The sequence below is a fragment of the Prinia subflava genome, chromosome 19 (assembly GCF_021018805.1).
Source record: "Prinia subflava isolate CZ2003 ecotype Zambia chromosome 19, Cam_Psub_1.2, whole genome shotgun sequence".
Taxonomy (NCBI): domain Eukaryota; kingdom Metazoa; phylum Chordata; class Aves; order Passeriformes; family Cisticolidae; genus Prinia; species Prinia subflava.
Genome location: NC_086265.1, coordinates 5,451,901 through 5,466,463, shown reverse-complemented (window position 1 = coordinate 5,466,463; position 14,563 = coordinate 5,451,901). Strand labels below are relative to the sequence as shown.

General features: G+C 39.6%; 1 protein-coding gene across 19 annotated transcripts in view; it reads right to left on the bottom strand.

Annotated features, from left to right (window-relative positions):
* The window catches only part of EP400 (E1A binding protein p400), a 52,520-nt gene that overhangs the window by 9,091 nt on the left and 28,866 nt on the right, over positions 1–14,563 (bottom strand). For 11 of the 19 annotated variants that reach the window (XM_063416328.1, XM_063416324.1, XM_063416334.1 and 8 more), the window contains 21 exons: positions 14,214–14,400; positions 13,177–13,343; positions 12,181–12,335; positions 11,429–11,665; positions 10,212–10,376; positions 9,266–9,433; positions 7,945–8,036; positions 6,959–7,257; positions 6,322–6,524; positions 6,055–6,224; positions 5,640–5,836; positions 5,046–5,157; positions 4,404–4,547; positions 3,940–4,098; positions 3,625–3,708; positions 2,935–3,066; positions 2,781–2,825; positions 2,520–2,673; positions 1,854–2,095; positions 1,175–1,348; positions 872–919 (listed from right to left, as the gene is read on the bottom strand). In XM_063416328.1, coding sequence (XP_063272398.1) covers positions 872–919; positions 1,175–1,348; positions 1,854–2,095; positions 2,520–2,673; positions 2,781–2,825; positions 2,935–3,066; positions 3,625–3,708; positions 3,940–4,098; positions 4,404–4,547; positions 5,046–5,157; positions 5,640–5,836; positions 6,055–6,224; positions 6,322–6,524; positions 6,959–7,257; positions 7,945–8,036; positions 9,266–9,433; positions 10,212–10,376; positions 11,429–11,665; positions 12,181–12,335; positions 13,177–13,343; positions 14,214–14,400 — 3,334 coding nt within the window. The remainder of the gene's footprint in view (positions 1–871; positions 920–1,174; positions 1,349–1,853; positions 2,096–2,519; positions 2,674–2,780; positions 2,826–2,934; positions 3,067–3,624; positions 3,709–3,939; positions 4,099–4,403; positions 4,548–5,045; positions 5,158–5,639; positions 5,837–6,054; positions 6,225–6,321; positions 6,525–6,958; positions 7,258–7,944; positions 8,037–9,265; positions 9,434–10,211; positions 10,377–11,428; positions 11,666–12,180; positions 12,336–13,176; positions 13,344–14,213; positions 14,401–14,563) is intronic. The other 8 variants (XM_063416338.1, XM_063416342.1, XM_063416344.1 and 5 more) reach the window with 5 other exon arrangements.

Here is a 14,563-nt window from a genome sequence, read left to right as displayed (position 1 = left end):
ATAACTTACTGTCACACAAAACTCTATGGGAAATATATAAAGAAAGAGCAAAATAAGGAGCAGTTCTCACGGTCACACTGGCATCAGCACTTGGGGACATACAAAATGGCAAACTCTAATTTGAGAAAGAATCTTTGCTTTAGTTTAGATTTTGCAAGTTTAATTCATTACCCAAACCAAAAGCCCATTAGTTTATAGTTAAGCACAGCGCACACATAAGATAATAAAACAAAACCATCACTGCACTGCTCTCCCAACAAAGCTAGGTTAACATCCACACACCATGCCAGTCTAACATTTGGCTTCTCCTAAGCAGAAACTGCCAGTCAGGGACAAACCTCCTTAGCAGTCAGAGAATGGGACTACAGCCACAAGTTCTGGATTCTCCACCCAACTCTGTCACTAAATTGCTGTGTGGTTTGGAGGAAGGTGTTAACAGTCATGGAATTTGGTTTTGTTTCTGTAGCATCCTATCATCCTCATTTACTAAAAGGTGTTTCAGGCATCAAATTCACTATGTATTTGTAATCCACTTAGACTCAAGCATGAAGTTCATTCTTACAGATCATAGATACCATCAGAATAAGATACATGGTGGTGCTTTGGTGGAAAAATGCCACCAAAGTGGCAGTTTAAGTGAAATCACAAACTTCTTGCATGATCTAAAATTTATCTATCAAATCCAAAAGCTGAAGTCTGGTGTCAATCCACTGTATCAACAAAGAAAGGAAAAATAAATTTGGAATTTTAATTGATGTTTCAGAACTCAAGTAACACTCAACATGGATCTCATATGAATTATCTGCCCACCTCCATTGCTGCTAAATACCACAGTGTCTAGATTTGATTTTGAAAGAATACCAATGCACACCTTATAAATACTTTTTGTCTTCTTTTTAGGATTAGCTTCGTACATTAGCTGTAAAATAAGAAGGAAAGTTAGATGATCTTTTGTGGAAGATTTTGTTCAGGTGCTTTTTCTTTTCAAAGAAATCACATAAAATAAGTGGAAATCCTGATGAGAATAATTTAAAAAGATCTTTTAAAAGTTATTTATTTACACTGTTGAAACGTTTAACAAAAAAAAAAAACAAACCAAGTGTTTATGGAGATAAGGAAAAAAAACTCTACAACTTAAGGTAAAAAAAAGACGCATCCCTCCACGTGAACTCACCTTTCCCTCCTCCCGGGGGATTATGACATTCTCGTATCGGTTGCGGCACTGCTTGGGCGAGCGATAGACTCTGCTGCAGGAGTTTACAACATCACTGACCAGGTCCCAGTTGGGAGTGTGTGCTGGTGACACAACAGCAAGGTTTAAAGGAAGCTCCAGCAGCTGCTTCACTGCCTGCAACACAGGAAGGTACAAATGAGACATCGTTGCCATCTTCCGAACCTTCCCTTATCTGCGTGTGCTCACACACCATCGCTGCAGCGGGACAGCTCAGGGCTGAGGCTCTGTGTTCAGCTGGTCACAGAGAATTAACAAGCATAAAGTGCCCTAATGCTGACTGATGTGCAGGGAAACAGCTGGAGGTTGGTATGAGAGGGACAGAGAGCTGCTGTTCAAGTACTGCTCTCCCCTCAAAGGTGGGAAGAACCTTAGTGCATTATCCAGTGTCCAGACAGCACAACTAATCTGAGTAACAGCAGGTGGTTTCTAAAACAACAATAGGGCTTAATCATACATTTTGTAGTTTAGCCTTTCATTTCTCCTTAGAGGAGCACAAATGACAGGCAATCTGTTCTGAGTTATGACAGCAAAATGGCATTAAGAATTAGAAATAATGTTGAAGAGATAAAGTGCAGGAATAAAAACATAATGACAGCAGAAGCTGCAGGTATCATCTGACCTGCAGAAGGGCCCAGTCTTCACTGATCAACCACTCTGGATTATCCTGTCCAGCCTCAGTAGCTGGTTTGACAAGAGTTGGCAAAGGCTTTGCAAACTGTGTCTGCTGTTTCAACAAGATGTTCTTCTTCTGCTCTTTGCCCTCTCGGCGCATTTTCAGCATTCCTGGAGTGGCTCGATCAAAGAGTGACCGGGGTGGGATAACTGTCTCCCCATGACGCTGCTTCTTCTTTCTGCCTGCTGCTAAGACAAAAAATAAAGCGTTATTGGTAGATACTGTCATTCTTTGATTGCTCTGCCCAAGGCTGCAAAATGCTCATACATGTACAGAGCATTCCCCACTGCCTCTGAAAAGCACAGCCAGGAACTGAACAGAGCCTGTTACAGGGTAAGAGCTGCCCTGTCCTAACTGACAATGTAGAATGTCTGCTGTCTAAAACTGTCCTTTTAAGAACTCCTTTGTGTCCAAAGAGAAGACACACCATAAGAACTAGGCCTTCCAGTGATTCCACTGCTTCAAGGCCATGGTAAAACAAGAATTTTCATCCCTTCAAACATGCAAATTTGATCTTTACTGGACCAGACATATAGGATGTATGAAACCCCCCCACCCCGATTTTTCAAACTTTCAGCAACAAATCTCAGAAGAGTTTTGTGCAGCACTCACCAGAGGGATCTGTTTTGTGTCGTTTGCGCTCCTTCCTGACGTACACTGGAGGCAATTTTGACTCTGGAATAGGGGTGGTATCATACATCAGGCACATAACAGAATCTATGTAGATATCATTGTCATCCTGAGGTGGAGTAGGAGGAGTCCAGAGCTGCACAGAATAAAGTCTGTAATTACTGCAATGTTAACTCTCCACTGATCTTTATGCTTCATAAAATAAAAAGCCTGTTTAGGCTGCCTGGAGTTACTTTTACTTACTGGCATAATTTCAGTTTGTCCATCTGGACCTTCATATACATACTCCTAGAGAGCAAAAAGAGAACATAATTTAAATGATCCAACTGAAACTTGAAGGGTAAAAGTATTCTCAGAGTAACTGTTAAGAAATAACTATATAGAAAAAAAAAATTACTTTGTTGTACGCATCCTCCCGAGTGTAGGTTAGAAGTTCCTCTTCATCCTCCCAAAGCATTTTTTGCTCTCTTTCCTTTAATTCCTTCATATGCTGGACTTCCCAGGCTTTCTTTGCAGTTTTCAGTTCCATCTAAATTAAAGTCAGACTCCTTAGAAACTTTATAAAGTCACCATGGATGAAAAGTCACCAATTTGTAATTTTATGGATAAATGTCTTGAACTTTGACATTTTCAGACACAGGAATCCTACAGCAATTTCTTAACAGATATTTTCACCATCATTTAGAAGATATTCCTTGGTCTTTGTTGAAGGCTTTTAAACATCAGTATAAAGCAATCAAAGAATTTCAGTTAAACAATGAAGACAACCAGAACACAGGCTCACTGAAATTAATGAAATTTTTTCCCCTGCTATCAACGGAGTACAACAAATATTTGCTGTGCCAGGCTGAAAGCAATTCCCATTTTATAAAAAAGAAATTAAGAACTGACACCTGCTTAAACCAGAGAATCCCAAAATAATGAGCTCTCTGTAAGACATTATGCTGTTCAGAAGGTACAGCAAGAAAAGATCACAGAAATGCCTACAATATATTTCACATCATTGGAGAAACTTCCATCTCATATTGAAAATATAATAAATGTTGTTCTGTGATGGAATAACAGAGAAAAGAAAGATTTGTTTTACCTCACTCAACCGTGGCTCATTGTCATCAACTGAACCGTGGAAGAGCTCCAGATAATTCAAAGCGTACTTCTCAATCGGAGTCAGCTGAGGAAGTATCAAAGAGAAACAATGTTACTTTGAGGATAATAAAGAAATGTTACACGAAGTATCAAAGCTCTCCTTAAAACCCATGTTAAAGTTTTACATCAGTGGGAGATCTCCCTTCCATTTAATGGGAGAAACAACAAAGTTGCTTTAAGGTCAGACTGCAAAGACATTGAAATATTTGAACTAAATGTTACTTTTTAGCCAGATATTGAACAGAAGACAGGGTACCTGATCCACAACAGCAACTAACTCCTGCAGCTGTGAGGGCTCCTCATTGTATTTTGTCTCGCAGAGCTCTGAGATTAAAGGTTCAATGCTTGACTCAGATCCTATTTCTTCTATGTGATCATTTGACTCCTCATCCTCTCGTTCAATGCTGTTGAGGGCCTTTCAGAGAGATACATTTTAAAAATAATTAAGACTTCAAAAATATGGCAAGAAACTCTATAAGGAGTTCACTGAAATGCAACACAAATTTCTGGAGTAAGTTTCTGCTGCAGCAAGAGAAACAATCCCAGAAATTATAAACCTCAGCTTTGGGCTTTTGGAAGTTTTGTCACAAGGCAAATGACAAAAGAGCATAAAACTACCAGAAAAAGAGACTGAGAATTTACCCTATTAAAATGGGATTAGTCAGATGTTTAATACTAAAGTTGCAGAGCTATATTTTTAATGTGTGTGTTAATCATTACCTCTATGAATGGTCTTGCAACTTTCGGTGAAATATTTTCTGCTGGAGATGGTTCTTGAGAAAGTACCACAAATTCTTCTGCTTTCACTCTAAATCCAGAATCCTCCATAGGAGAATGAACCTCAAACAATTCCTGAATTGTTTGCTTCGTAAATAGAAGGAAAAAAAAAGAGAAATACATTCAGGTTTTGGGAGCATTTTTTTTTTTCAATATCAGGAGTGCCAGCTGGGATAGTCTGGCTTGACCAGTGCAGTCACTGTCTCATGTATCTTCAGAGCGGCAATTCAGAGCCTATCTCTCTAAATATCCAAACTTATTTCACATTTTTAAAGCTGTTGAGACCTTCACCCTTACAAGCACTGCAATATTTTGCAGCAGGGTGAAGCAACCACAATATATTAAGTCATGGATGATGTCTGTGCATCCCTATGCAAATAACAGAACAAAACAGATGGACAATATTTGAAAGAATGTGGCCCCAACACTGAGAGTTCAAGCAATCATGAAATCCAATATGCTTCCTTATTAATTCTAGCCCAGACAGACTTCTACTAAACTGCCATGAAATACTCAAACACAGATGCTTGAGTTTATTAAAATCTGCAACATGGGTGTTTCAATGCATTCTGAATATTAACTTACCTGTGTTAAAAAGGCCATTGAATAATCATTTCCCTGAGCAGCTACTTCTCTGATCAAGTCCTTTGTGCCATTTTTCAAGAGTTTCTCTTCTACAGAGTTACCACTGACAAGCCTAAAAAAAAAAAGAAAAAATGTAGAAATCTGGTAAGTAACTTCCAAACCAACTTTCAGAAACAAAAAGACAAACTGTCCTTAGAAAATATCACTAAATGCTTAAAATGTGGTAGTATGTGGGAGTTTTTTTAGTTATGGTTCAGGCCCAGAAAAAAAAACACACTACTACCTTTACTTTAGAGCTTTCTTTTAACAATTTATGTAATTAAAACAAAACAAAATAAAAATCAACAATGAAAAGGATCCCTTAAAAATTTCCATGTAGACTAACAAACAAAACCCATGCAGGTATGATTTATTTATTACATTTGGTGTTAAACCCCCCTCACTTTTTCATAGGCTACCCTGGCATCTTTGTTATTGAAGGGACGTGGTTTTCAGCACTGTTTCCACTTTATTCCAGACCATTCAGGGCAGCACTATCTGAACTAACCTCACGTTAAAACATGTTAAAGAGCAGATGCTGACTGTCACCATCACCTGTATATATGGATATCTTTACATCTCCCAATTCTGTCACACCATTCCTGAGCTTTTGCATCCATCACTGGGTTCAGATCATTGTCATAGAACACAACAGTGTCAGCCTCGACAAGATTGACCCCTGTGGAACGGCTGTGAGAGGAGAGGATGGCACAGAAAATGCGCTTGTCTCTGTTGAAAATCTTCATCAGCTCCTACATAAACAGAATAAAAGCAAGGACTGAATAAACCATACACCAAAATAAAATACCACACCAAATTCGCTCTAGCCTAATAAAAAACCGGATGAAAACACATCAGCTGTTTCAAACTGAGTACAAAACAAGGCAGATTTCCTTTCCCTGCTGTAGTGCATAAAAGCCTGGGTAGCACATGTTGCTGTACCAGTGGGCAGCTGGTAGGGAACACTCACCTGTCGTTGTTCCTGGTTGGCATATTCATCAATCCTCACAAAGGTGAGGAAATGGAAATTCAGGAACAACTCCAGTATGTCCAGCATCAGAATCATCTGCGACAAAATCAGCACACGGCGCCCTTCAGATTTCAACTTCTGAAGCAAGACAGCAAGAGCTTCTAACTTTCCTATAATTCAAACAGAGAAACCAATAATGGTTTTATACAGAAATTCCATTCATGTGATAGAGGAAATTCTGAAATCTTGTCAGCAAATGTCCTTTACCTGAGTCATACTGCACCAGCCGGAGGTCAGGGAACTGCAGCAAGTGAGGAGTTGTCAGCTGTTGCAACTGGTGCAAGTGTGGAGCTGCCTTCTGCCTCAGGCTGTGCTTGAGGAGTTTCAGCCTGTGACTGTATGAAGGGGGAGGATTTGCTACATAGAAACATGGAGGAGCAGCAACTGCAGCTGGCAACACGAAGAGAGCCCTGTGGAAAGCATCAAAACAAGGCAATACTGATTTAAAAAGCTACTCACAAAATGATCATCAATAATGACAGGCACAGCAATAAAAGTCAGTCTTGGCTAAACTAGCTTCTGCCTGCATCTCTGAATCCTAACTCTTGTTAGTTGGGTCCATGCAGTACCTATTCAAGTGAATCTAAAGTGTAAGAATGTAAGTCTAAGTGTGGTCAGCTGAACTTGAGCTTGAAATAGGAAAGAGGCACTGAAAACATTTATAAAGATCCAAAGGAAACAGAACTCATTTGTTTTAACTTCAATGCTGCACATCATTTACTGCTAAATAAAACAGTCTAAACCAAACAAGCTCATCAACAGAAACAGGATTTTAAGCCTTTTTGAGAAGTGCTTTAGAAATAACTAGATGTGTAAAGGCTTGTTAGGCAGAGTCACACCTTACCTGTTAGTAAGATCCCTTAGAGATTCCTGTTGCTGAACCAAACCCAGGATCATTTCCCGCAGGGGGTTACTTGGGCCTCCGGAGGCACTTGAGGAAAGGCAGCAGTTGACAAAGCCAGCCCATCTCCAGCTGTTGCCCTCACTGGGAGGCAGCTGGAAGCCCCTTCTGTCCCCAGCCAGGGAGCAAACCCTCAGCACGTCCTGGCCGTACACCGGGGCCCGCGAGCAGCGGCGCTCGTTGCCGCAGAAGATCCTGTCCAGGCGCTCCTTCAAGAGCCGGTTCTTCTCCTCGAACGTCTCCTTTGCCAAGAGAAGGGGAATGAAAACCACATTTGCTGCTCATCACAATCCACAAGGGACTGGAGGTGCTTTAGAATGGAACTATCAGGATCAGTGTATAGATCCTAGAGTAGAACTACTACTCAGATCAGTTATTAAAGGTCTACAATTCAGATAAAATGTGAAGACTACAGCTGAATTCAGTTCATATTAAAGAGTAATTCTGCCTTAGTTTAGTATGTTCTAGCTTTTTAAAGGTACATTTTCACAGCTTTTGATATATTCTTGATGTTTCCCTATGCTTTGCAAGTTGCTTGAGTATCTTTTCTAAAAACTTAAGATTAGAAATCTGTAAAAATTTGCCCAATTGCCATTGTGTTCAAAACAAAAAAACCCATAGGATTTCTTTATTTATGTATTACTACATAATTAAAATATATTACAGTTACAAGAACCTCTCTATCACAGTACAAAAAAGCTGTTGGCTGCTTTTATACACCAGATTCTCTTATCTATGGATTACAAATGCAAATGCATCCGATCTGTCAATGTGAAACATGGACAGAAGTTGGGATATTTACCTACTCTGTAATCATCACAGTTCCTAATTAATTCCAGCTTTGCAAATTATAGCTTTCAACTATTACACAGACTTATTATTGATTCCAAAAAGTTGTGTTTCCACAAAAAAAAAAAAAAATTGAGTACCTGTGACTGTCCGTGCAAAGGTGCTGGTTTTAACACTGCTCCCATGTCACCAGATGGCAAGTTAGTAACTGTAGCTCTACCTGGAATACAAACTGAGGATAAACCTTGTGTTTATAAATGTATTACTCTGAAAATTGGTCTCTTTATCATTTTCAATAAGTTGACATTTCATAGCTGTAACACATCATTGCTGCAGACAAATTTTTAGTTTAAATGTCCACTGAGTATTGCAAATTTGTACTTTGTTATAAATCAGATCTCTGACAGATATTTACACTAACTGTTCTCACAAAAATCCAAGACAGATCAATAGAATTTCACTCTGCTTTGTACAAGCAAAGTGCTGGGCTCCATTTGTACTTTATTCAAAATGTCATGTATGGTGCAATACACAATGACATTTAGAAAATGTTACTATGAACACAATAGAAAATATAAAATGTTCTAATTCAGGAAAAGATTGTTTTAACTTATCTTGAGCAAATCATCCAAGACTTTTCAGAAAACACATCAATTTTTTTTTCAGAAAACACATCAACACCGAGTGTATCTACAAATTGGTGAAATCATATGATGGAATCTCAGTAGCATTCTTGTGAATTCAACTCTTAGCAGATGTTTACCCAGACAGTTAACTACACTGTAAGAACAGCACAGCATTTTGAAGGAATGGTGTTTTACATCCCAAGAAAATCACAGCAGATGGCCATTTTCAAGGAATGAACTCCTAGTGTTATATTCATCTTCATTTAATAATCTGCTGTTTTGTTGTAAATGCATTAATTGCTCCATTATTTTTGATCAACATCTTGGTTGTGTTTTTAAGCAAGGAACTGATAACATTTACTGCAAGGGACCAAATACCTAAGCAATATTTGCAGAGGGAAATGGAAAACTGCAGCTCAATCAGCTAGACTAGAGAAGTGTAAGAAATTAGATGAAAGCAAAATCAATGTGGAAAAATTGAGAGAATCACTGGACATTCTCTGCCAGTATAAAAAATTATCACCCTTGATTTTCCCTTGCAAAAATCAACAAAGTATTTCAAATTTAGTTCTTCTCAAAAAAAACCTGACAGAAAGTGAAACTGGTAAAAAAACCATCTATAATTAAGTTACATGCTCTCCCACGTTTGTACTAAAAATTTTATTAAAACTCCAGCACACACCAAGTACAAACTGGAAGGATTTGCCTCATAGTTTACCCACATCTGCACTCAACTTACAGAATTATGATCTGCAACAATCTGGAGTTATATGACAATGTGATTTTAGCAAATGAACAGATAGACAGAGACATTTCCTGAGGCTGGAAAACCCACCTTGCTGTGTGACTGCAGTGGAAGTTGGGACTCCTGCCTGGTGCTGGTTTCCCAAAGCGTTGAGGGCGTTCTGCACAGTCCCTGCCTGGGAAACCGTCTGCATCACCACGGGGCCCTGGGGCCGCAGGTACTGCTGCCCAGGAGCTGACACAATCTGAAGGACACTTCCTGCAGTGGAGGATTAACACACATTAGGGTGGAGAGAATGGAAATGAGTAAGTGTTCTCTAGCAAAAACTATTGGTGTTGCAAGTTGATCATTATTGCTTCAAATTACGTTAAATTTACCAGACACGTTGATTACACCGATCCACCTAAAAGGAGGGAAACACCCAAGTATTCACAGCTGAAGAGGAGTTTCATGTCACAGGGGTATCATTCTAATCTAGGTATTTATACAGAATCTTCACTTAACATTCCCCCTATTTATTTAGAATCAAGATATGTCAGCTCTCCTAAATTTGGCACTACACACCACTAGCAAGGGAGATTTGAGAATAAAATGGATTGTAGGTAGAGCATTCACCCAGGGCAATAGTTGGGGCAAAATTCAGAAGCATGCCAGTCTTGAAGAATTATATACACAATTTCAGAATAAACCAATAATGTTCTCAGTTTTTCTCTTTCTGCTCAGCAGGGAGTTTATATCATATAATCACCTTACTTTATATCATGTATCACCTTACTTTAGCTGCACTGCATGGGTGTGAAAACAAATCAAATAATAACATTTTTGAAATACAAGACAGAAAAAGAAAGTAACCATGTCTTTCATTTGCTAGGCATTTATCTTTCAAACCAGAGTTACCTTGGCTCATGGAAAATAGGAAGAGCAGGACAGAATAAGCACTGGGGATGGAAAAATCTCCAGCAACAAGGAACGTGGTGCCCATATCAAAACATGAGCAGTCCGAATAATGGACAACTGCCTGTGTTGCAGAAAGTACCTTGTAGCTGCAGGGGCTGCCCTGCAGTGAGCTGGCGGAGTTGACTGTGTGACAAAGTGAACTTGTTCCCTTGGAACTGCAGAGTCACTGGGGTCTCTGGCTGGGCAATCCTGCCTTGTGCTCCTGCTATAGAAGCCAGCTGGGCTATTTTTACTACCTCACCACCTGTTAAGGAGGGAAACAGGCATTAAAAAATGAAAGTGGGAGGCGAGTTGTTCAATATTCACAGTTCTACATTTTGGTTAGTAAACTGGTGCTGAAGCGTCTTCCATGCATAATTACAATTAGTGCATCAAAAGTGTCATATAAAAGTTAAGCAGGTATTGCTTTCTATATTTGTTGGACAAACTGGAAAGAAGCTGATTGTTTAAAGGGTAAGAACATCAACATTTTAGAAATTACCATTTTCATTAGCAAAAAAGTTAAGAGCTACCTGAAAACTCATGTGACACTTTGTAACAGAACAAGTATAGACATTAAAGTGATTTTCACTGCCTTTTCAAGAGCATGAAGGAAGGTTTAAGGAAGAAATTAAAATATTCCTATGTGTGGTATGTTAAATACACATTTGAAATTTGCTGATGAAACATGATTTATTTTAAGCGATCTGCATTTAGACAAACCAAAAAGCTTTGAAGTGGCAAGGACCAAGCTTTTTGTGATTTAAATGCAGAAAGGTTAGAGGCATTTCAGCATTAAGTTTTATGATATTGAGAAAACACTGGTGTGAAAATTCAGCTTTTGTAAAGGCAGTGCATTACCCCAGAGATAAAATTAATACATCAGTGCTCAGTACTCTCTACACATGCTAATAGGCAGTGCACATACAACCTTAAAGCAAAGCCTCATCGCTTTTCTCTGCCTAACAGTGTCGACGCTCCTCTCCGCCAGAGAGGCCTTTAGCAGATGGATTAGTGTTTAACACGAAAGGAATAATTAGGAGAGAGCTAAAACATTTGGTCTGAAGGAAGTCTTGCCAGCAGAAGAAACATGCAGAAATAGGAGATTAAGTTGACACCGCTAATGTATGTCCACAGCAATTCTATTGTTTCTTATCCAATTTTCGATTTTCCTTGGTCATAAGCAACGCGCTGAGCAAGGCTAATCAGAAGAGTGAAAAAAAAACAACGATTCTGTACACATCTTAGGGTGCCTAGTAACTTAACCTCGTTGTAGTACAAAGGTGGGGAGAAACCTTGAAAGGGGAGGCCACTTACTAGGCAACCGTGCCTGGGCCTGAGAGGTCAGTACGAGCCTCTGAGGCAGCACACTCTGTTGGATGGTGTGCGGGGGGGGCTGTGGCTGGGGCTGGCCCGGCTGCGGGGCCGGCGCAGAGGTCTGGCCCCGCGGTTTCACAGCGTTGGCTGCGCTAGTTGCTGTGGTGAAGGTCGCTGCGGGCTGGTGTCTTGGAGCACTGGTGGAAGCCTGAGTTGTCTGAAACTGTGCTGCTGCGGCTGCAATCAATAAGGGTTGTTTGTGCAAGCTGTTAAGAGGTTTTAACTCGGCTCTTTTTAAACATTAAAAAGAAACCTTCCGACAGGATAATCAAACGGCTACAAGAACGGCTTTGTCCTTACACACTGGGATTTCTAGCCACACCTCTTACTCCATCCTATTTCTACAACATTATCTACTTGGAAAGCATTGTTTAAAGGCTAAATAAATACAGAGAAGCACTGTACATTCCCATCTGTGACAGAACATTACACGTCTTCGGGGTTTAAATACCAACTGTGGCACATTTACTCCATATGCTAACAGGTTACACAAAGCTTAGTTTTGCATTATCCTGGCAGATCATACTGGAGAAACTAGTGGGGAATTTTACTGGCAATTAGTCTGTTGGTATTTTTAAGCCATTAGTATTCTAGACCATTAAGCTAGAGGGAAAAGGAGCTCTATTAAACAGACTAACTCGTATCTGTCTATGCTGAGGTGCAGGTGACCAGGGTGGCACTGAGTGCCTTACCTTGATTTGAAGACACCGTGGCTATGGGGGATCTGCCTCGCACTTGGCCCTGCTGAGTCACCGTCGCCGTGGTCACCGTGCGCTGGACCTGAGTGCTTGGGAAAACCACAGTCCTGCCCTCGGGCTTCTGACCATACTGAACGGGCTGGAACAACCTGGCAAGAGCAGGGAAAGTCAGAGACTACAGGAAAATCATAGTTTGGCCTTTAAAATCAAACTCTGCTCCCCGAGGAACATATAAACAGATCATGTCAGATGCTGATCTTCCTGCAGATGGCTGAAGCTGGCAAGACTCATCACTTGACAGGCTTCCTGAGTAAACATTGTGGAAAGGGATCTTGTTAAATCCAAGAGAAAACTTCCCTTGCTGTACACCCAGTTTAATGCAGGATGCTTCAGAATTACAGCAAACATCTTAAAGAGGCTAGGTCAGTATCTGGGAAAAGATATATCTGAAGATATCTGAAAAAAAGGGCTCCCATATAATCTCCAGAGAGACATGAGCATGCTGCAGGTCAGCAGGCAGCTCTCTTGCATTAGAGAAACAGTTCTACATTACTTTGAGAAAACTACTTCACTAGAAGAAGAATACTTTAAAAAAATGTACTGCTATAAAACTTCATATGTCTCTCATATAACAGTGAGAGCACAGCTGACACTGCAGGCCCAGCTTAGTCTTGAATTACCCTGCTGCTAATACTGCAAAACAACACTCAATTCCCATAAAAAAGGTCCGAGAACAAAGCTCATCTGCTGCTGAAGTAAGGACTATGGGAAATCCATCAACAAACTTCAAATGGAATTGCATGCCTCGAAGAACAGAATTCTTATTTTAGAGATAAACACAAAAACAAGAGAAAAATTAAATGCAAAGGTAAGCCTGAGGTTTTGGGTAAATCCCATTAGCAGAGATGCAGAGAGAACTCAGTAAAGATTGCAACAGAACCACCTTTTGCTGCTGTAATTCTGGCTTAGAAGCAGTGCAGCTGTACACACCTGCTTGGTTTGAGCTTCACTGGGTTGGGCCTTGCCGGTGGTGGAGGGGAGCTGTAGATTTCTTCAATCAACTTTCTAGTAACCTTTTGTTTTGGCAACATTTGTGCTTCATAATGAGTCATTTTGTCTTCCATTCCAATCAGATCAAAAAGGGACAGGTCTGATTCCTAGGGATTTCAGAAAATTGTTTGTTTTATGTGATGACACAAACAGTCCTCTTTATGTTCAATGCTGAATTAAATTTCTATATATTTACTTTTTAACTTGAAATAAATGGTGTAAGTTTAAGAAATAAACTATTAATTATTAGCCGAAACTGTCTAGAAACCTTGGAAATAAATCTTAAACTGACAGTCCCCTCTTAAGCATTGGAAGAAAAGGAACTGAAATCATTGGCCAGTTATAGAAATTAAAGGAAAACACATTTAACAATTCTTCATATATCATAGTTCCCAAAGAATTGAATAGAACTCTTTGAAGGTTAACTATCAAGCTTAAATGCCAAGCTATAATTTAGGAGTAGAAAATATGAAGGACGGAAATAAAATTAAACAAAAAATGTCAGCTGTTCCATTACTCATACTCCCTTTATATTTTTTATCGTGTCAAGGAGTGGGATCACTTGTTTAACAATAACAAACAGTGGTACTTCAAATGGATTGACAGAAGGGTACTAATTTAGTCATTGTAACAGAATGTTTATGTGAAAAAGAGTAAGTCTTGTTTTCCTCAGTGAAAGCAAAAAGAAAATTGCAGAATGCCATAAATAAGCACAGCACTACCCTGAGTGACTTCAGTGCTGGAAAATTCCTGCTAACATGAGCATGATGAAAGCAAAGGTAATTTCTCTACCCAAGTAGTTCATGAAAAATTACTGTTTACAAACCACTTGAAAAATTCAAACCAATATGACAAAAAAAGAGATTCAGCAAGAACACAGTTGGTATAACAAAACACACATATAAGAAAACAATAGTAAGTCCTGAAATTCTGCCAGGGCACTAAGAGAGGAAAAAAACCTTAAATTTTCTACTGACCTTCCAGATATCCCTTTCCAGGGCTCGCAGCACCAGAGAGGCAGTTCTGTACTCCAGTGTTTGTGACACAAAAGAGGAGCTTGAAAGCCGGGGGTTTATCAGATCAGGGTGGTTACAAATCCGCTGCAGCTGCATCAGGACGTGCAGGACACTGATGAAGTGTCCACTTTTGAGGGCTTCCTGGGTTCTACCAAATGAATTACACACAAAGACATTGATTCATGTGCAGCTTTTATGGAGTTGTCCCTAAATCAGCAAGGTGAGAATGGGCACTTTTGTGTTATGCAAAAGCCTTAAAACAAGTTTAGATTTCACCGAGGTCTTCTGCAGTATTTTAAGCAGCACTGTAC